This window comes from Patagioenas fasciata, chromosome 1 (assembly GCF_037038585.1).
Source record: "Patagioenas fasciata isolate bPatFas1 chromosome 1, bPatFas1.hap1, whole genome shotgun sequence".
In the NCBI taxonomy this organism is placed as follows: Eukaryota; Metazoa; Chordata; class Aves; order Columbiformes; family Columbidae; genus Patagioenas; species Patagioenas fasciata.
This window is the reverse complement of record NC_092520.1, coordinates 197,935,799-197,948,883: the sequence shown is the minus strand read 5'-3', so window position 1 is coordinate 197,948,883 and position 13,085 is coordinate 197,935,799. Positions and strand designations below refer to the sequence as shown.

The 13,085-nt window shown below is 36.1% G+C and overlaps 1 protein-coding gene across 1 annotated transcript; it reads right to left on the bottom strand.

The window, feature by feature from the left end:
* Positions 1-10,492: 10,492 nt before the first annotated feature.
* LOC136115056 (cationic amino acid transporter 3-like) lies at positions 10,493-11,314 on the bottom strand. The gene is given in 1 exon segment (XM_065860888.2): positions 10,493-11,314. A coding segment is annotated over 1 exon segment (822 nt).
* Positions 11,315-13,085: the final 1,771 nt, after the last annotated feature.

Here is a 13,085-nt window from a genome sequence, read left to right as displayed (position 1 = left end):
AAATTAAATTTTATATCCTGTGACCTAGTTGCATTTTCCATTGCTAAATCAAAGCAGCACCAAAATTGTCCTGCTAGACAAAAATGAGACTAAGAAAAGACTATCACTCCAGCTCTGAAAAATGAAACCATTTCTGATTTTGTATTGCAAAGCTACCCACCAGCTTTCCCTCAAGTGTTTTTGATGTAATCTCTGAAACTAGCAATACAGAGTCTATTTGAAATAATATAATTATTTTTCTTTTCTATTTGTATGTACTTAAAATATTTTTTTTAAGAAACTGCTTCATAAATGTTGTACTTTTATTGACCCCTATGGTACATTGAGATTTCCTTCTTTTAATGGTTTGACCATAACTGGATGTTATACAGAATGAACTGATCTTGGCTTTCCGTTTTTTAACAGTTCAATCAGATTTAATCGATTGTCAGTTCATTTTTTCTACTATAATGGGTCCAATGTTGTTAAACCTCAGGACACAAAAAGATGAAACCTAATGAATTTCCTTGCTTTTGTTACATGTCCTAAAATATATATGTGTTCTAAATGACATGATAATTCGCTGTAGCTGCAAGTTATTAATTTATTTAAGTTTCTGAATACACATAAATTAAAGTATTGTAAGTTTTAGCTAGTGGAACACTGATAGTTTAATGGAAAATTGTCTGATACAGCTTAACACATTCCTAGTGTTTAAGGAAAAACTTCCTCTAATTAATGACAAAATCTTCCATATTAGTTCATTTTAGTGTCACAACAGTAATGGGTAAAATTCAATTCTGACTAAACATAGGTGTCCTATGCCATTGCAGATGACCTAGAGCAGGGGTGTCAAACTCATTTTCACCAGGGGCCACATCAGCTTATATAGTCCTAAAATTACATGTATACAGGCCTAAAATGACATTCTGCCCTTTGAAGGCAACTGCGAGGCTGATGTGGTCCGGTGAAAATGAGTTTGACACCTCTAACCTAGAGTATCTGTCACTGCAAAGGCCATTTGTCTCCCGTAGCTTTTGGCTAAGTTCTGCCAGCCATGACACTAAACACATATGTTTGCATACCTGAATCACTTCCAGTGCTTTTATTCATAATTTCATTTAAAGTGTGCTGCGTCAGCCTGGGCTGGAGTTAATTTTCTTCATAGTAACCTGTATGCTGCTGTGCTTTAGATTTGTGATTAAAACAGTGTTGGTAATGTACCAGTGTTGCAGCTACTGCTGAGCAGTGTTTCCACAGCATAAAGGTTTCCTCTGTTTCTCACTCTGCCCCCTCAGTGAGTAGTCTGGCGATAGGCAAGAAGTTGGGAGGGGACATAGTCAGGATAGTTTATCCAAACTGACCAAAGGGATAATCCATACCATATGACATCATGCTCAGCAAGAAGAACTGGGGAGGAGTCTTTTTGAAGCAGCCATGGCTCAGAGACTGGTTGGGCATTGGTTTGATGGTGGGAGGTGATCCTTTACATTGTTTGGGCTTGGGGTGTTTTAGACACCCTTTACTTAATAAGTTGTCTTTACCTTGACCTATGAATTTTTCTGACTTTTGTTTTCCCACCCTGCAGGAAGGGGAAGAGAGCAAACAAATGGTGGGTACTTAGTGGGTAGCCAAGGTCAAGTCACCACATGAGGGAATGGAGGAAAACTACTTATTGCCATTGAAGAGTATAGGTTGTACCCCCTTGAAAACATCAGTGTTCTCAGTGTTTTAGCAATTGTATCTCCAAAAGGTGAAACCTTCTGGAGACTGGGATTGATCTAGCTAAGAGAAGGGAAATGCATGGTCAGGAAAAACACAAATACAACACCACATAGTGTTAAGTAGAAGCAGCCAAAAAGCCAAGTAGACCGATCAGTAGGGAACAGCAATTATCACTTCTTAGTGCCTAGATAAAACTCAATAGAAATCTAAGTATGATTCTGAATTGGAGACAATCTGTCAAATCTGGACATCTGAACAAAATATTTTTAAGTAAAATACTGATATTTTGCACTGATGCTGATAGCACTGCTATGAGAGAAGGTTTATCTAAAATTTATCATTAACTCCTTTGACTACTAAATAGGACAAACCTGACTGTACTGGAAACCTGAGCGCCTAACTCACATGCTGACATCAAAATAGCAAACATCTAAAGTCTGGTAGAATAAATCTATCCAAAATCTAAGATAACTATCTGGTTGGGAGTGGGGGAGAGAGAGATTTCTTCATAAATAGGCTTATTTGTATTAGTTACCTACACATACAACTAACATAACCTAGCTGATTCTTAGATAGCCAAAATCAAGTGAGATAAATCCTGCCATTGGCCAAGAAAGATCCACAGAAGTATTCTTTCCAAGCACAGTGATATTCTACAAAACACAAAATGTTTCTGAGTATATATATAATGTGTATGAAACATATGGTATGCATTACATATGTTGTATGTGTATATATATATATATACACATATATATATATATACTATGCTGTACGGTACAGAGAAAGACCAAAGAACACCAGCTCAGCAAGCTTCTCTGATATTTTGGATGGAGAGCGAAAATATTCCTGTCCTTCTTTTCTCTGATATCTTGCTTTTGCCTGTATCCCTCTCCATATTAACTATAGATGAAATCTGGGCTTAAGCTATACATACACGATACCAGTGAACACAGAATTTTAATGCCTCAGTAATTCTGAACTAATACTGTCTTGTTAAAATTCATAGTTCAACACTGTATTTAATTATAAAGAAAGCAAAAAGACAATGTATGCCAAAAATTCATTTGATATTAATAAAAAACCCAGAAGATCCTCACATTACCTTATTACCATATTTTTAAACTCCTCCAGACATATGAAGTTGTGAGATCAGGCACAAAACCCAAACTAGAAAACCAGTCTGGATTAGTCTAATTTGTTTTTATTCTCTGATGAAGATTTCTCAAAAAATCTTATAATCTCTATACATTTCTTTAGTTGTACTTTAACTTTAAAATGGTCCTTGACTATAATTTTTTCAGTTATTTTAAGCAACTGCTCATCATTCCAAAGGGTTTATGAATAAACTTTGAAGATCTAATTGTGAAAGCAGCCAAATTCCCTTAAATCATTCTGTTAATGTCATTCCCATTTTAAAATGAGTTATAAGTAACCAGCACTAGGCATGTTCATATTTGAATTGTTTAATGAACAACAACTTCACAATTACATAATTTGAATAATTGCACGTGCCAGTAAAATAGGAATTAAGATAGCAATTTTAACATTTTTACTAAAAAGTTGGCAAATAATCCAATGTAAGATGCAAGTATGCTTTACACAGGCACTTTAATTGTCACTCCACTTAACAGAGTAGTAGCTTTAGCTCTTAGGAGTCCCACAGATACTACTCCAAACTCCTACCCTTCTGCAGAATTACTCTGTGGGTCTTATAACTTATTTATACAGGTACAATTACAACAGTTATAATGACAGCTATTAACCATCATTTGAATCTTTGTGCCTGTGTGGATATTGTGGTGTCTTCAAATCTCAGATGGTGAGTGAGTCACATAGGCAAATAAAAGGTGAATGTTATCCGCTCTGCACCCTGCCTCCCATGTGCCCCATCACACTCTGTAGTTTCTATGGTCTGTGGTTCTGGGGTCTAAGCTTTGGCATGACCCATCTGAGTATTCTGAGTTTATACCTCTGAAGAAATTGTTAGGTTGTGAGAAACACTAATGAGAAAGTTCACACAGTGGTATTGTGCAAGGTAAGAAAGATAAATTTAGAGAAATATAAGTGTTGGAGCAGGCATCATTAGTTTTTCAAGGACTGAAGAGGGAAAATGCCAGAGTGGAAAGGTACAAAATTGCAAAGAAAAAATAAACCTGGAGAATTAGACAGAAAATGACAACTCAGCAACTTGAGCATCTATTTCAGAGTGCAGTGGAAGATGACTATTTTCTTCTGGACTGAAATTTACCTGGCCAGCAAACACTCTTTGGGTAGTTTTTTGGGACAGAGAGCATAATATTGCTTATACTGGTCACTCGTTCCCTCAAAGCTATCTTTTGTTTGAGCTAGCTAATAAATACTTGCTTTACACTTTTAAATTTTGTTTGTTCTGCTTGAAGAGTATACCCAAACATACCTAAAAAACACCTGAAGGAAAAGACCGTGATAAGAAGGGTTAACAAAGTACCTTATTTTTTTTTTTTAGGGTGTTTAGCGATGACAAGTTATGAGAGTCATTTAATCAAACTTTAGATGTCTGTAATACAGACATCTTCAACGGACAAACCTGAGCTAATCACTCCCTTTCGAGTCAAGGGAGAGAAATAAGCAATTTCAGGGTACAATTCAACTGACCTATTTTAAATATCAGCCTTAGGAGAAATCAATAGTGCCTTAAGAAGTACTTCCTTTTATCACTATTGACTAAAAAGGGACCCTAGAGGATTAGCATGGATGTAGATGTATCCTTTGAAGACATGTTTTCAGTTAGATGACCTCTACTCAGTATATTTGAATTTGTACGGTTTGTCAAAATCAGCACATGATTAGTTCATCTCTCTGTAAGGACAAAGAGAGATTCAGTGAGGAACCACTGAAGCTAATTTTCAGACAGATGATCTTTCAATTTTAATAGATGTTTCCTTATCTAAAACTTTTTTAAACAACCAAGTCTAGTAATAATCTCAGTAGTTGAAACATCACACAGTTTTACATATTAGTACCTCAGAAAATTACGTATTTTTACTCAATCCAAACTAAGAAGGCATTCTGAACTTTTTACTTCAAGTGCTCTTCTTTATATTATAATCTTTTCATCCAACGACAGCACTTAAGTTTTCAATTTTTGCTTCTTACTATCATCTTACTGCTATTTGAGTACCAAACACCATGTTCTCGATATTAACCAGATAAGTGAATGAATCATATAGCAGATTTGCTGATCAAGTAGCCATACACTGAAGGCAATAATAATCTGGCTAAATATGCAATGTATCACAGAGACCTTGAATAAATATGTACTCTGCAGCACTATAAATCTTACCCACATGTTTAGACATACTCAAGAGTTTCCTTGATCACTTAGCTCTGACTCTGGTAAACAACATATGGTAACTGCGATAGAGTATGTCTTCTGTAATTTAATCCTTTTATGTTATTTCCTCTGGGATCAGAAACTTCAGGTCAAATTTGGAGGTGACACAGACAGTGTTGCAAATTACAAGCTCACATCAATGTGAAAAAACATGTAAGAAGCAAAAGAACTCAGAATTTGACCCCATGGTTATTGTCCTCTGATTATTTTAAGCATGTATTTCAAACTAGTGTTTATTACCATATGAAAGAGAATTTGGACTGCCTTTATCTCATTAACCAGGATTGTATAAATGTAATTTTAGGGCTGTATAAATAGTCCCAGGACACTGTTTTCTCAGTGCGGCTATTGTCTCTAACTGATGACCTCGATGGCTCAATGGAAAGACAAGAGGGAAAAGAAAAGGGTTGCACTGACCATGCATTGTCTTCCCCTGCATCTACGTTTTGTTCTGCTGCACAGTGAGGAAGGCTTAGTACTTCAACTCCTAACTTCTGCATACCTTAATACTTTATTTCCCCAAAATGTTTTTGAAAATGAAGTCTGAAACATTTTATTTCCTTTGGGTGTGTTCAAAATGTTTGGACTGAAGGCAACATAATCAGGCCCAAGCCTAAGCCTGAGACATGAGAAGCCACTGGTCATAACAAGCAACACAGTAAAACACTGACAATAGTTACAGATCACACCACAAGGTCTGGTTGGATTTCATAGGTGATTAAGTTACACAGGAGGCCATGAAACTACAAACTGTACAGATCCTTAGAGCAGGGACACTGAAGACCTTTTTGCGTAGTACAGTCCTGCAAGGCCTACTACAGGGAATATTATTTTCCTGCAGACCAGCATTGTGATCCTGTTTTTTTTTTCTTGTCACACAAGCACAGAGTCACTGATGTTGGCAGAGACCTCAGGAGACCACCAAGGCAAACCCCACTGCTCAGAGCCGGGTCATCTAGAGCAGGTTGTTCAGGGCCTTACTGTCCTCTGTTCCACTCATTTTTTCTTCAGTCTCCTAGTGAGGATGTTGTGGAGGATGATGCAAAAAACCTTCCTAAGGGTCAAGATCATCAACATTCACTGCTCTTCCTTTGTACACCAAGCCGCTCACTTCATAACAGAATGCTATCAGGTTTGTCAAGGAGGATTTCCCCTTCAGAAATCCACACTGACAACTTTCCATCACTTCCAATCCTGGAAGTGGTTTCCAGGATTATCTGCTCTTTCACCTTCTCAGTAATCAAGGTGAGAATGACCGGCCTGTAGTTTGTCAAATCCTCCTTCTTGCTTTCTTCCAATCCTCAGGAACCACCCTCAGTCACCACGACCTTCCAAACACAAGAGTGTGGCCGTGCAGCGACATTGCCCAACTCTCGCTGCACTTGTAGATGGTTGCCATCAGGTCGCATGGACTTCAATCTGTACAATTTGTTTTAATGTTTCCTTTCTTGAACCTTCTCTATTGAGTAGTTCTTCATTGCTTCAGAATGTGTCCTCTTTTCCCTGTTTTTCTTCATACACTCCGTGAAAAGATTCTTTTATAACAAATTTGATACTGTAAATAAAAACAAGTATAGCCCTTCCTTATTCCTTTACTGGAATTTATTCTTTTACCTCCTTGCAACTGCACTCAGCCATCAGATGGTCCTAGATAGAAATAGAAGAGAGTACTGAACTGTTATGAAGGAACAAGATTATTACAAAGCTTCCTTCCTCTTTCTTCTCCCCTTTGCAGCTTTTGCCTTTGTTGTTTCATGCTTCTGTTGACTTAAGTGTTTTGAAATGATTGTTAGACCATTTGGTCAAGGTCCACAGCCTTTTACGTAGCTCTTTTCTTGAAAATTCAGTTTAGTGTACTGATACTCATAAAAGATCCATTCTTTGACAGGCTGAAATCTACATATATGTAATGGTAAATAACAGGATAGACTGTATTATTTTGTAAAGTGAGAGGATTTTTTGTTTGTTTGTTTTTTGATTTGTTTGTTTGTTTCGTTTGTTTTTTTTTTAACAGCTAAGCCACAAACACTGAGTGAACTTTAGACTGAGAGGGAAGTCACTAATGTTTTGTCTCCTTGAGCTTAGGTCATCCTGAACTTCTTGAGTTCATTTGGCTAAATGATCTAATCAGTTTTACAAGAATGTCCTACAGATGCTGCAATACAGTTTATTGCTTCACAATAAAATGAAATAAAAATTATATGCTTTTTGACTCATTATCTCTCAAGAGCAGTTTTCATGGGACTGTGATGAACACTTTTCTAATCTGTCTGAAGAAAATTTGGAGCTGGAACAGACAGAAGCTTTTGTTCTCTATTTAATTTGAGTACTTTGGTGTGTTTTCTTTTAAAAAATATGTTTGGAAACTGAAGTTTTTATTTTAAACACCCTGAAATATTATGAATTGTTTCAAGATACTAAATAACACTTATTATAGACCTAAAACTCTATATAACACATTGGATAAGATAGTAAGTTTTCCTTTGAAGCAAAATTCATCACCCATTCTGGAATGACTGCATCCTAGTGCCACTAAGGTATGGACTGGGAAAGTACAATGGAAGAGAACAGTTAGATCAGTCAAAGTGTTTCACTTTACTGAGGTTTTAAAATTTTAATAGCCTTCCAACAAATCACAGCTCACTGATAAACATCTGCATTACATTTTGGTATCCTAATGTGGTTTAATTACAAAAGAGGCATAACCTCCTGCAGGAGTCCTGCTTGTAACTGCTAATGAGCAAGAGGCAATAAACTATCCTTTATAAATCAATATGTGAGAAATTAAATATGATTGCTTGGACTTGGTTGGCCCCATTGCTAATGGAACTATAAAAGACATGATTAATTAGAAAGGTGTTTTAGAAAGGTTAATTAGTTTATTTTTTAAATTATCTGCTGAGATAATGTGGTGGCTAAAAAAGAATCCTGCATCACTAATTAGCCAATGATTTTTCTGAAGATTCAAAATAAATCTATTTTGGCCAGCAACTGTAGCTGACAGATAAGTCTGTTTATTACATGACAATAGTTTTAATTGGTGACATTTTCTAAAATATCTTCTCATCTTTAGTTATCTGTGTAGAGCTAATCTATAAAATAAGAATTTCAGGATAGGACTATAGTTTTTAATCCTGTTAGAAGTCAGTGAACTTAGTTTTGATTTTACCCAAAAGTATTATTAGAGAAATTCTAGACTTTAACCAATATCTTAATTGGCTAGATACAACCTAATTAAAAAGATGGCCTATGTTATCTTACAAATAAATTTATAATTTGACTATAAAAGAAGAAGAAATTAAAGAAAAAAGACAGATATGGAGAATTAAAATACTATACAAATAGTTGTTAGCTTGACAGGGACTTGTCTTAGCTCAAAAATACACCATTTTCAGGAATTTTTTGAAAACTAATAAGGCAGCGGTGAGGAGCAGTGTTCTCTAAACATGAAAAGCAGGGGAGGATAAAGCTTGGCTGTGTGTGTTTGAAAGCATATGATCATCATGGTCAAGAACTGAGAGTAGCTAAGAAGAAATTATACTTGATGGATGGTTAGGGAAGGCCCTTGAAAACAAAGATCAGTGCCTTGTGCATGTGAGACAGAGAATCAAGGGAGTTTATGCAAACAGAAGGATCTCATGGACCAAGGAAATTAATCAGTGGTGTTCTCAATAGGTATGTGACAGAAAAGCCTGTATAGCAGATGATTTACGAAGTTCATAAGAATCTAAGCTGGATCTACTTGGAAAGAAGGATGGAGAAACACCTGTAAAATTTATGCAGATCTTGGATGTATGGATACATGAGGTTCTTATAGTGAAAGAGAATATCTCTATCAAAAATTTAAGCAATGGTAAGTTAAAGCTAATGTCTGTAGAAGAAAAAATAATTAACAAAGTGATCTGAAGAGTGAGAAATACCTCAGGTGGCTACGCCATATGGCAGTTACTGAATGAGGGGTTGGGAAAGCTCCTGAATATCTAGAAAATCATCAGAGTACTATAAAGTAACATTTAAAAATGCAGATAATTTTGTGGATACAAATTTAATTTTCAATGAACAGTAGTATAGATCTTGCATTTTATTCATTTCTAGTTACTAAATGAATTAGCAGAAACGATCCACAGAACCATACATAAAGCAATTCATCATATTATTTATAGCTTTTGTGAACTACCTTGATCAGTAACTAAAAAGATAAGAAGCAAATAAAATATATCTGCAAAGCAGAAAGATGAAATAAAAAGGGTAATCATAAAACAAACTCTGCAGCAGTTTCCTATTTTTTAGAATTGACTCAAATATTTGAATAGATCTGATTTATACTAAAAATGAAAGTTCTTTGGATCATTTCAGTGCAGGCCGTTTCTGAACAAGGTCTTGCCTTCCCACGCAAAAATTTTCTTTGACATATTGAAAAAGATTTTAAAGCAATTCTTCTTTAGCTTCTTTATAACACTTGTTGGAAATATAGATTTCTTGTTTCTCTTGTCTCTGCCATCAACATGATTTAGCAATGTCAGTTCATTAATCTGAGGTTACATATTCCTTCAACTGAGGGCTATTTTTTTTTTTTTCAGTTATCTCTTTGATTCCTCAGTACCTTTCTATTTTCAGTATTCATTTCATAGTAATGTTATTTCCATCCATCATTGTCTCTGTATTTTCAATTTTCCTCTCAACTGCTTACAGTCTAGGGCCAAAGCTCTCAAATTCAATCTCCATAGAAATACTCGTTATTTGAATTGCATCCAACCATTTACTAAAACTCATAAAGTATTAGTTGTGGGTTTTTTCTTTTTTTTTTCTCTTTTCAACAGAATGTCTGAAATTGCCTGATAAATCTGGTCTGTATCTTTCAGTGAGGGGACAATAAACAAAGACCTTTTTTTCAGCAAGACAATATTTAGAAATCAGGGTGCCAGGTCATGTATAAATTATCATGTAGTTTTGAAGAATATTTACCATCATCCCTTCCCTCACTGCATAAAAGATAAAGGTTGAAAAATTATAAAATAGTGATAAGCAGAAGGAGCAGTTCACATAACATTTTAGACAGTGGCTTTATAAGTGTTAGTAGAATCTGGATTTCTTGATTGTGTGTATAATTCTATACAAGGCAAAGGTCTACCCATTTATGAAAATGTTGTCTGTGAATAAAAAGTCCAAGCTGATAAAAGAGTTGGAAGCCAAATAAACAGCAACTTGTAGGCTGATGATATCAAAGAATGGGAAAGATGGTGGTATTAGAAAGAAAAATTTCAACAATGAAAAATGCAGGCTAATCTGCTGAAGCAGAAAACAATCTGAAACCTGCTGAGTGATTTTATTGTGAAGGTAGCTTTCAAATACAAACAATTTACTTTGTACAAAATGGGCTAATAAAACATATCTCTAAAATGTGAGAAAAACTCAAGAGGACTGAGAGTCCTTCCTCAGGAGGAAGTAGAGCACCATGAGGGTCAGGGCCGCAGAGACCCCGAAATAAGCCACAAAGCAGATGAGGAGGGACACGATGATGCGAATGGAGATGGAGTGCTGCGGCTTCCTGGCTTCCTCCCCTGTAGTGGCGATGCAGTCAAAGCCCACGAAGGCATAGAAACAGGTGGCAGCACTGGTCAGAATCCCTTCCAGTCCAAAGGGGACAAAGCCACCAGAGCTGAAGGCTTTTTTACTGACATCCGAGCAGTTAATGTAGTCCTTCTCTGAGAGCTGCCAGTTCTTGATGTCTCCCTTCACGAAGCCAGCGATGATGACAAAGCCCAGCACCACCAGGCTCACTGCCATGAAGATTCTGTTCACGAGGGTGGATTCACAAACGCTAAAGGCCAACAATGCAGTGAGCAGCGCCATCAATATCACAGCAAAGAAGTCTGGGTACTCAACCAGAGCCTCAGGCACGTCCACTGCGGTCTTGTTCATGAAGAAATTGGAAATGTGGTTACCGATGATGTTGTCGAATGCCATGCTCCAGGCTCGAGCCACACTGGCTATACCTATCACATAGGAGAGGATGAGATTCCAGCCAGTTGTGGAAGCCCAGATCTCACCAACTGTGATGTAGCTGTAGAGGTAGGCGGAGCCAGTCTAGGGGACACATGCCCCAAACTCTGCATAGCAGAGTCCAGCCAGTACCAACGAGAGAGCAGCCACCAGGAAGCAGAGAATGACGGAGGGACCGGCCATGTCCTTGGCCACCTCCCCAGCCAGCACGTACACACCAACCCCCAACATGTTAGAGTTTACAGTCTCCTAAAAGAGTTTGCGACTGAATAAATCTACATTTTTGCCGTTCTTGAAATTCAAGAGTAGATTGTACTTTTAACTGGATGGTTTTTTCTGCCTAAATCTAGGAATCTGTGAGTCTTGTTTTTTAGTGCATATTTTGACAGTACTGAGGAAGTATTTAAAGCCAAAATAATTTTTGTTTAATTGGAAATTCCAGACAAATAGAAGTATTATTGGTTGAAATAAAGACTGCCCAAGTTTTCAGAGAATCAGGAAGCTGAATAAAATGTATTGAAACTAAAATGAAAAATAGTGGTTTAGACAAAGTGAAGTGTTTTTCTCTGATCCTGAGCATTTAAGACTGTTCACTTAAATACAGAAAAGAATTTTGGAAATAAAAAAAAAGGTAATTAAAATTTTCATCTCCAATATTTACATTTTTCCCCAAAGTAAATTATTTGGAAAAATGTATGAGAGTGTGAGAGTGACTAAATTGTTTTAATACCATTAAAATTTATTTGTTTGAGGGTTTTTTCTTGTTTTGTTTTGGTGTTTTTTGTTTTTGTTTGTTTGTTTGTTTTTTGTTTTTTGTTTTTTTTTGTGTTTTTTGTGTTTTTTTTTTCTTTTTTGACTTTACAAAAAATTTTTCCAAATCACAGAATTGTCAGTTTAGGATATCTTATTTGTTGAGAAAACACATCTTGTGGAGAACGTGACAGTTTTTTTGTGCAAGGACATAATTTATTTTCTTCAGGTGCTCTTTATTACTAGATTAGGTGTTGGGCATTTTTTGTTTATTTGTTTTGAGAATAATTAGCTTTTAACTGTAGTCCTGTACTATATAAAAAACCTGTTCCTTCTTCTCTCCCCTGCCACATAATGAGATCACAGGTGAACATTCCTTGAGCTTCAAAAAGGAAATCTTCCTTGTCTAAGGAACTAATTGTTTATCCTGTTCATACACTGGCACTGGGTATTGACTGATGGGCACAATTCAGGCTAAATCTCCATATCCAAATAATTATTTTAATGTCAGAATGATATAACAGTCATCTTTTCAATTTTGAAAGGTTAATGTATGAATTCCACTGTCTCCCCAGTGGTGACTGTGAAGAGATCTTACATAAAACAGATGAGTTACAGTAAAGATACATGGTAAACAGTTATTTTTGGTCCAGTGAATCCCATGTGATGAGTTGGATCTGCTATCTGTAAGACTGATGATGAAAAACACTTCTTGAAAAGTCAGGCCACTGCTTTGTACTCTATTAGAAGTTAAAAATCAATTTTGTCCTGCCTTCTAGCTCCATTGCTTATTAATTGGTTTACTGTGATCTTAAAGTTAAGATTGTTTACTATCTGGTGTAATACCAAATATTGATAGCTAGAAGAATTTATAACTTTTAACAGCTTTCATCTGTGAATATTCCCCATTAAAGGACTACAAGAACACAAAACAATGGTCTCATTAAGAAAAGTTACTTTTTAGTGGTCTTACATCAAATTCCCTTAGTCTAATTTTAGAAAGGAAGTGAAGTATTGACTCTGTACAGGAAAACTGTATGCATAAAGTAAAGAATTTGACTTCCATTTCTGGTCACTCATAGAAATGTCATTATGTTTATAAATATATAAAGGGTGAGTGCTACGAGGATGGAGCCAGGCTCTTCTCAGTGGCAAACAATGATAGGACAAGGGGTAATGGGATCAAGCTGGAACACAAGAGGTTCCACTTAAATTTGAGAAAAAAATTCTTCTTGATGAGGGTGCCAGAGCA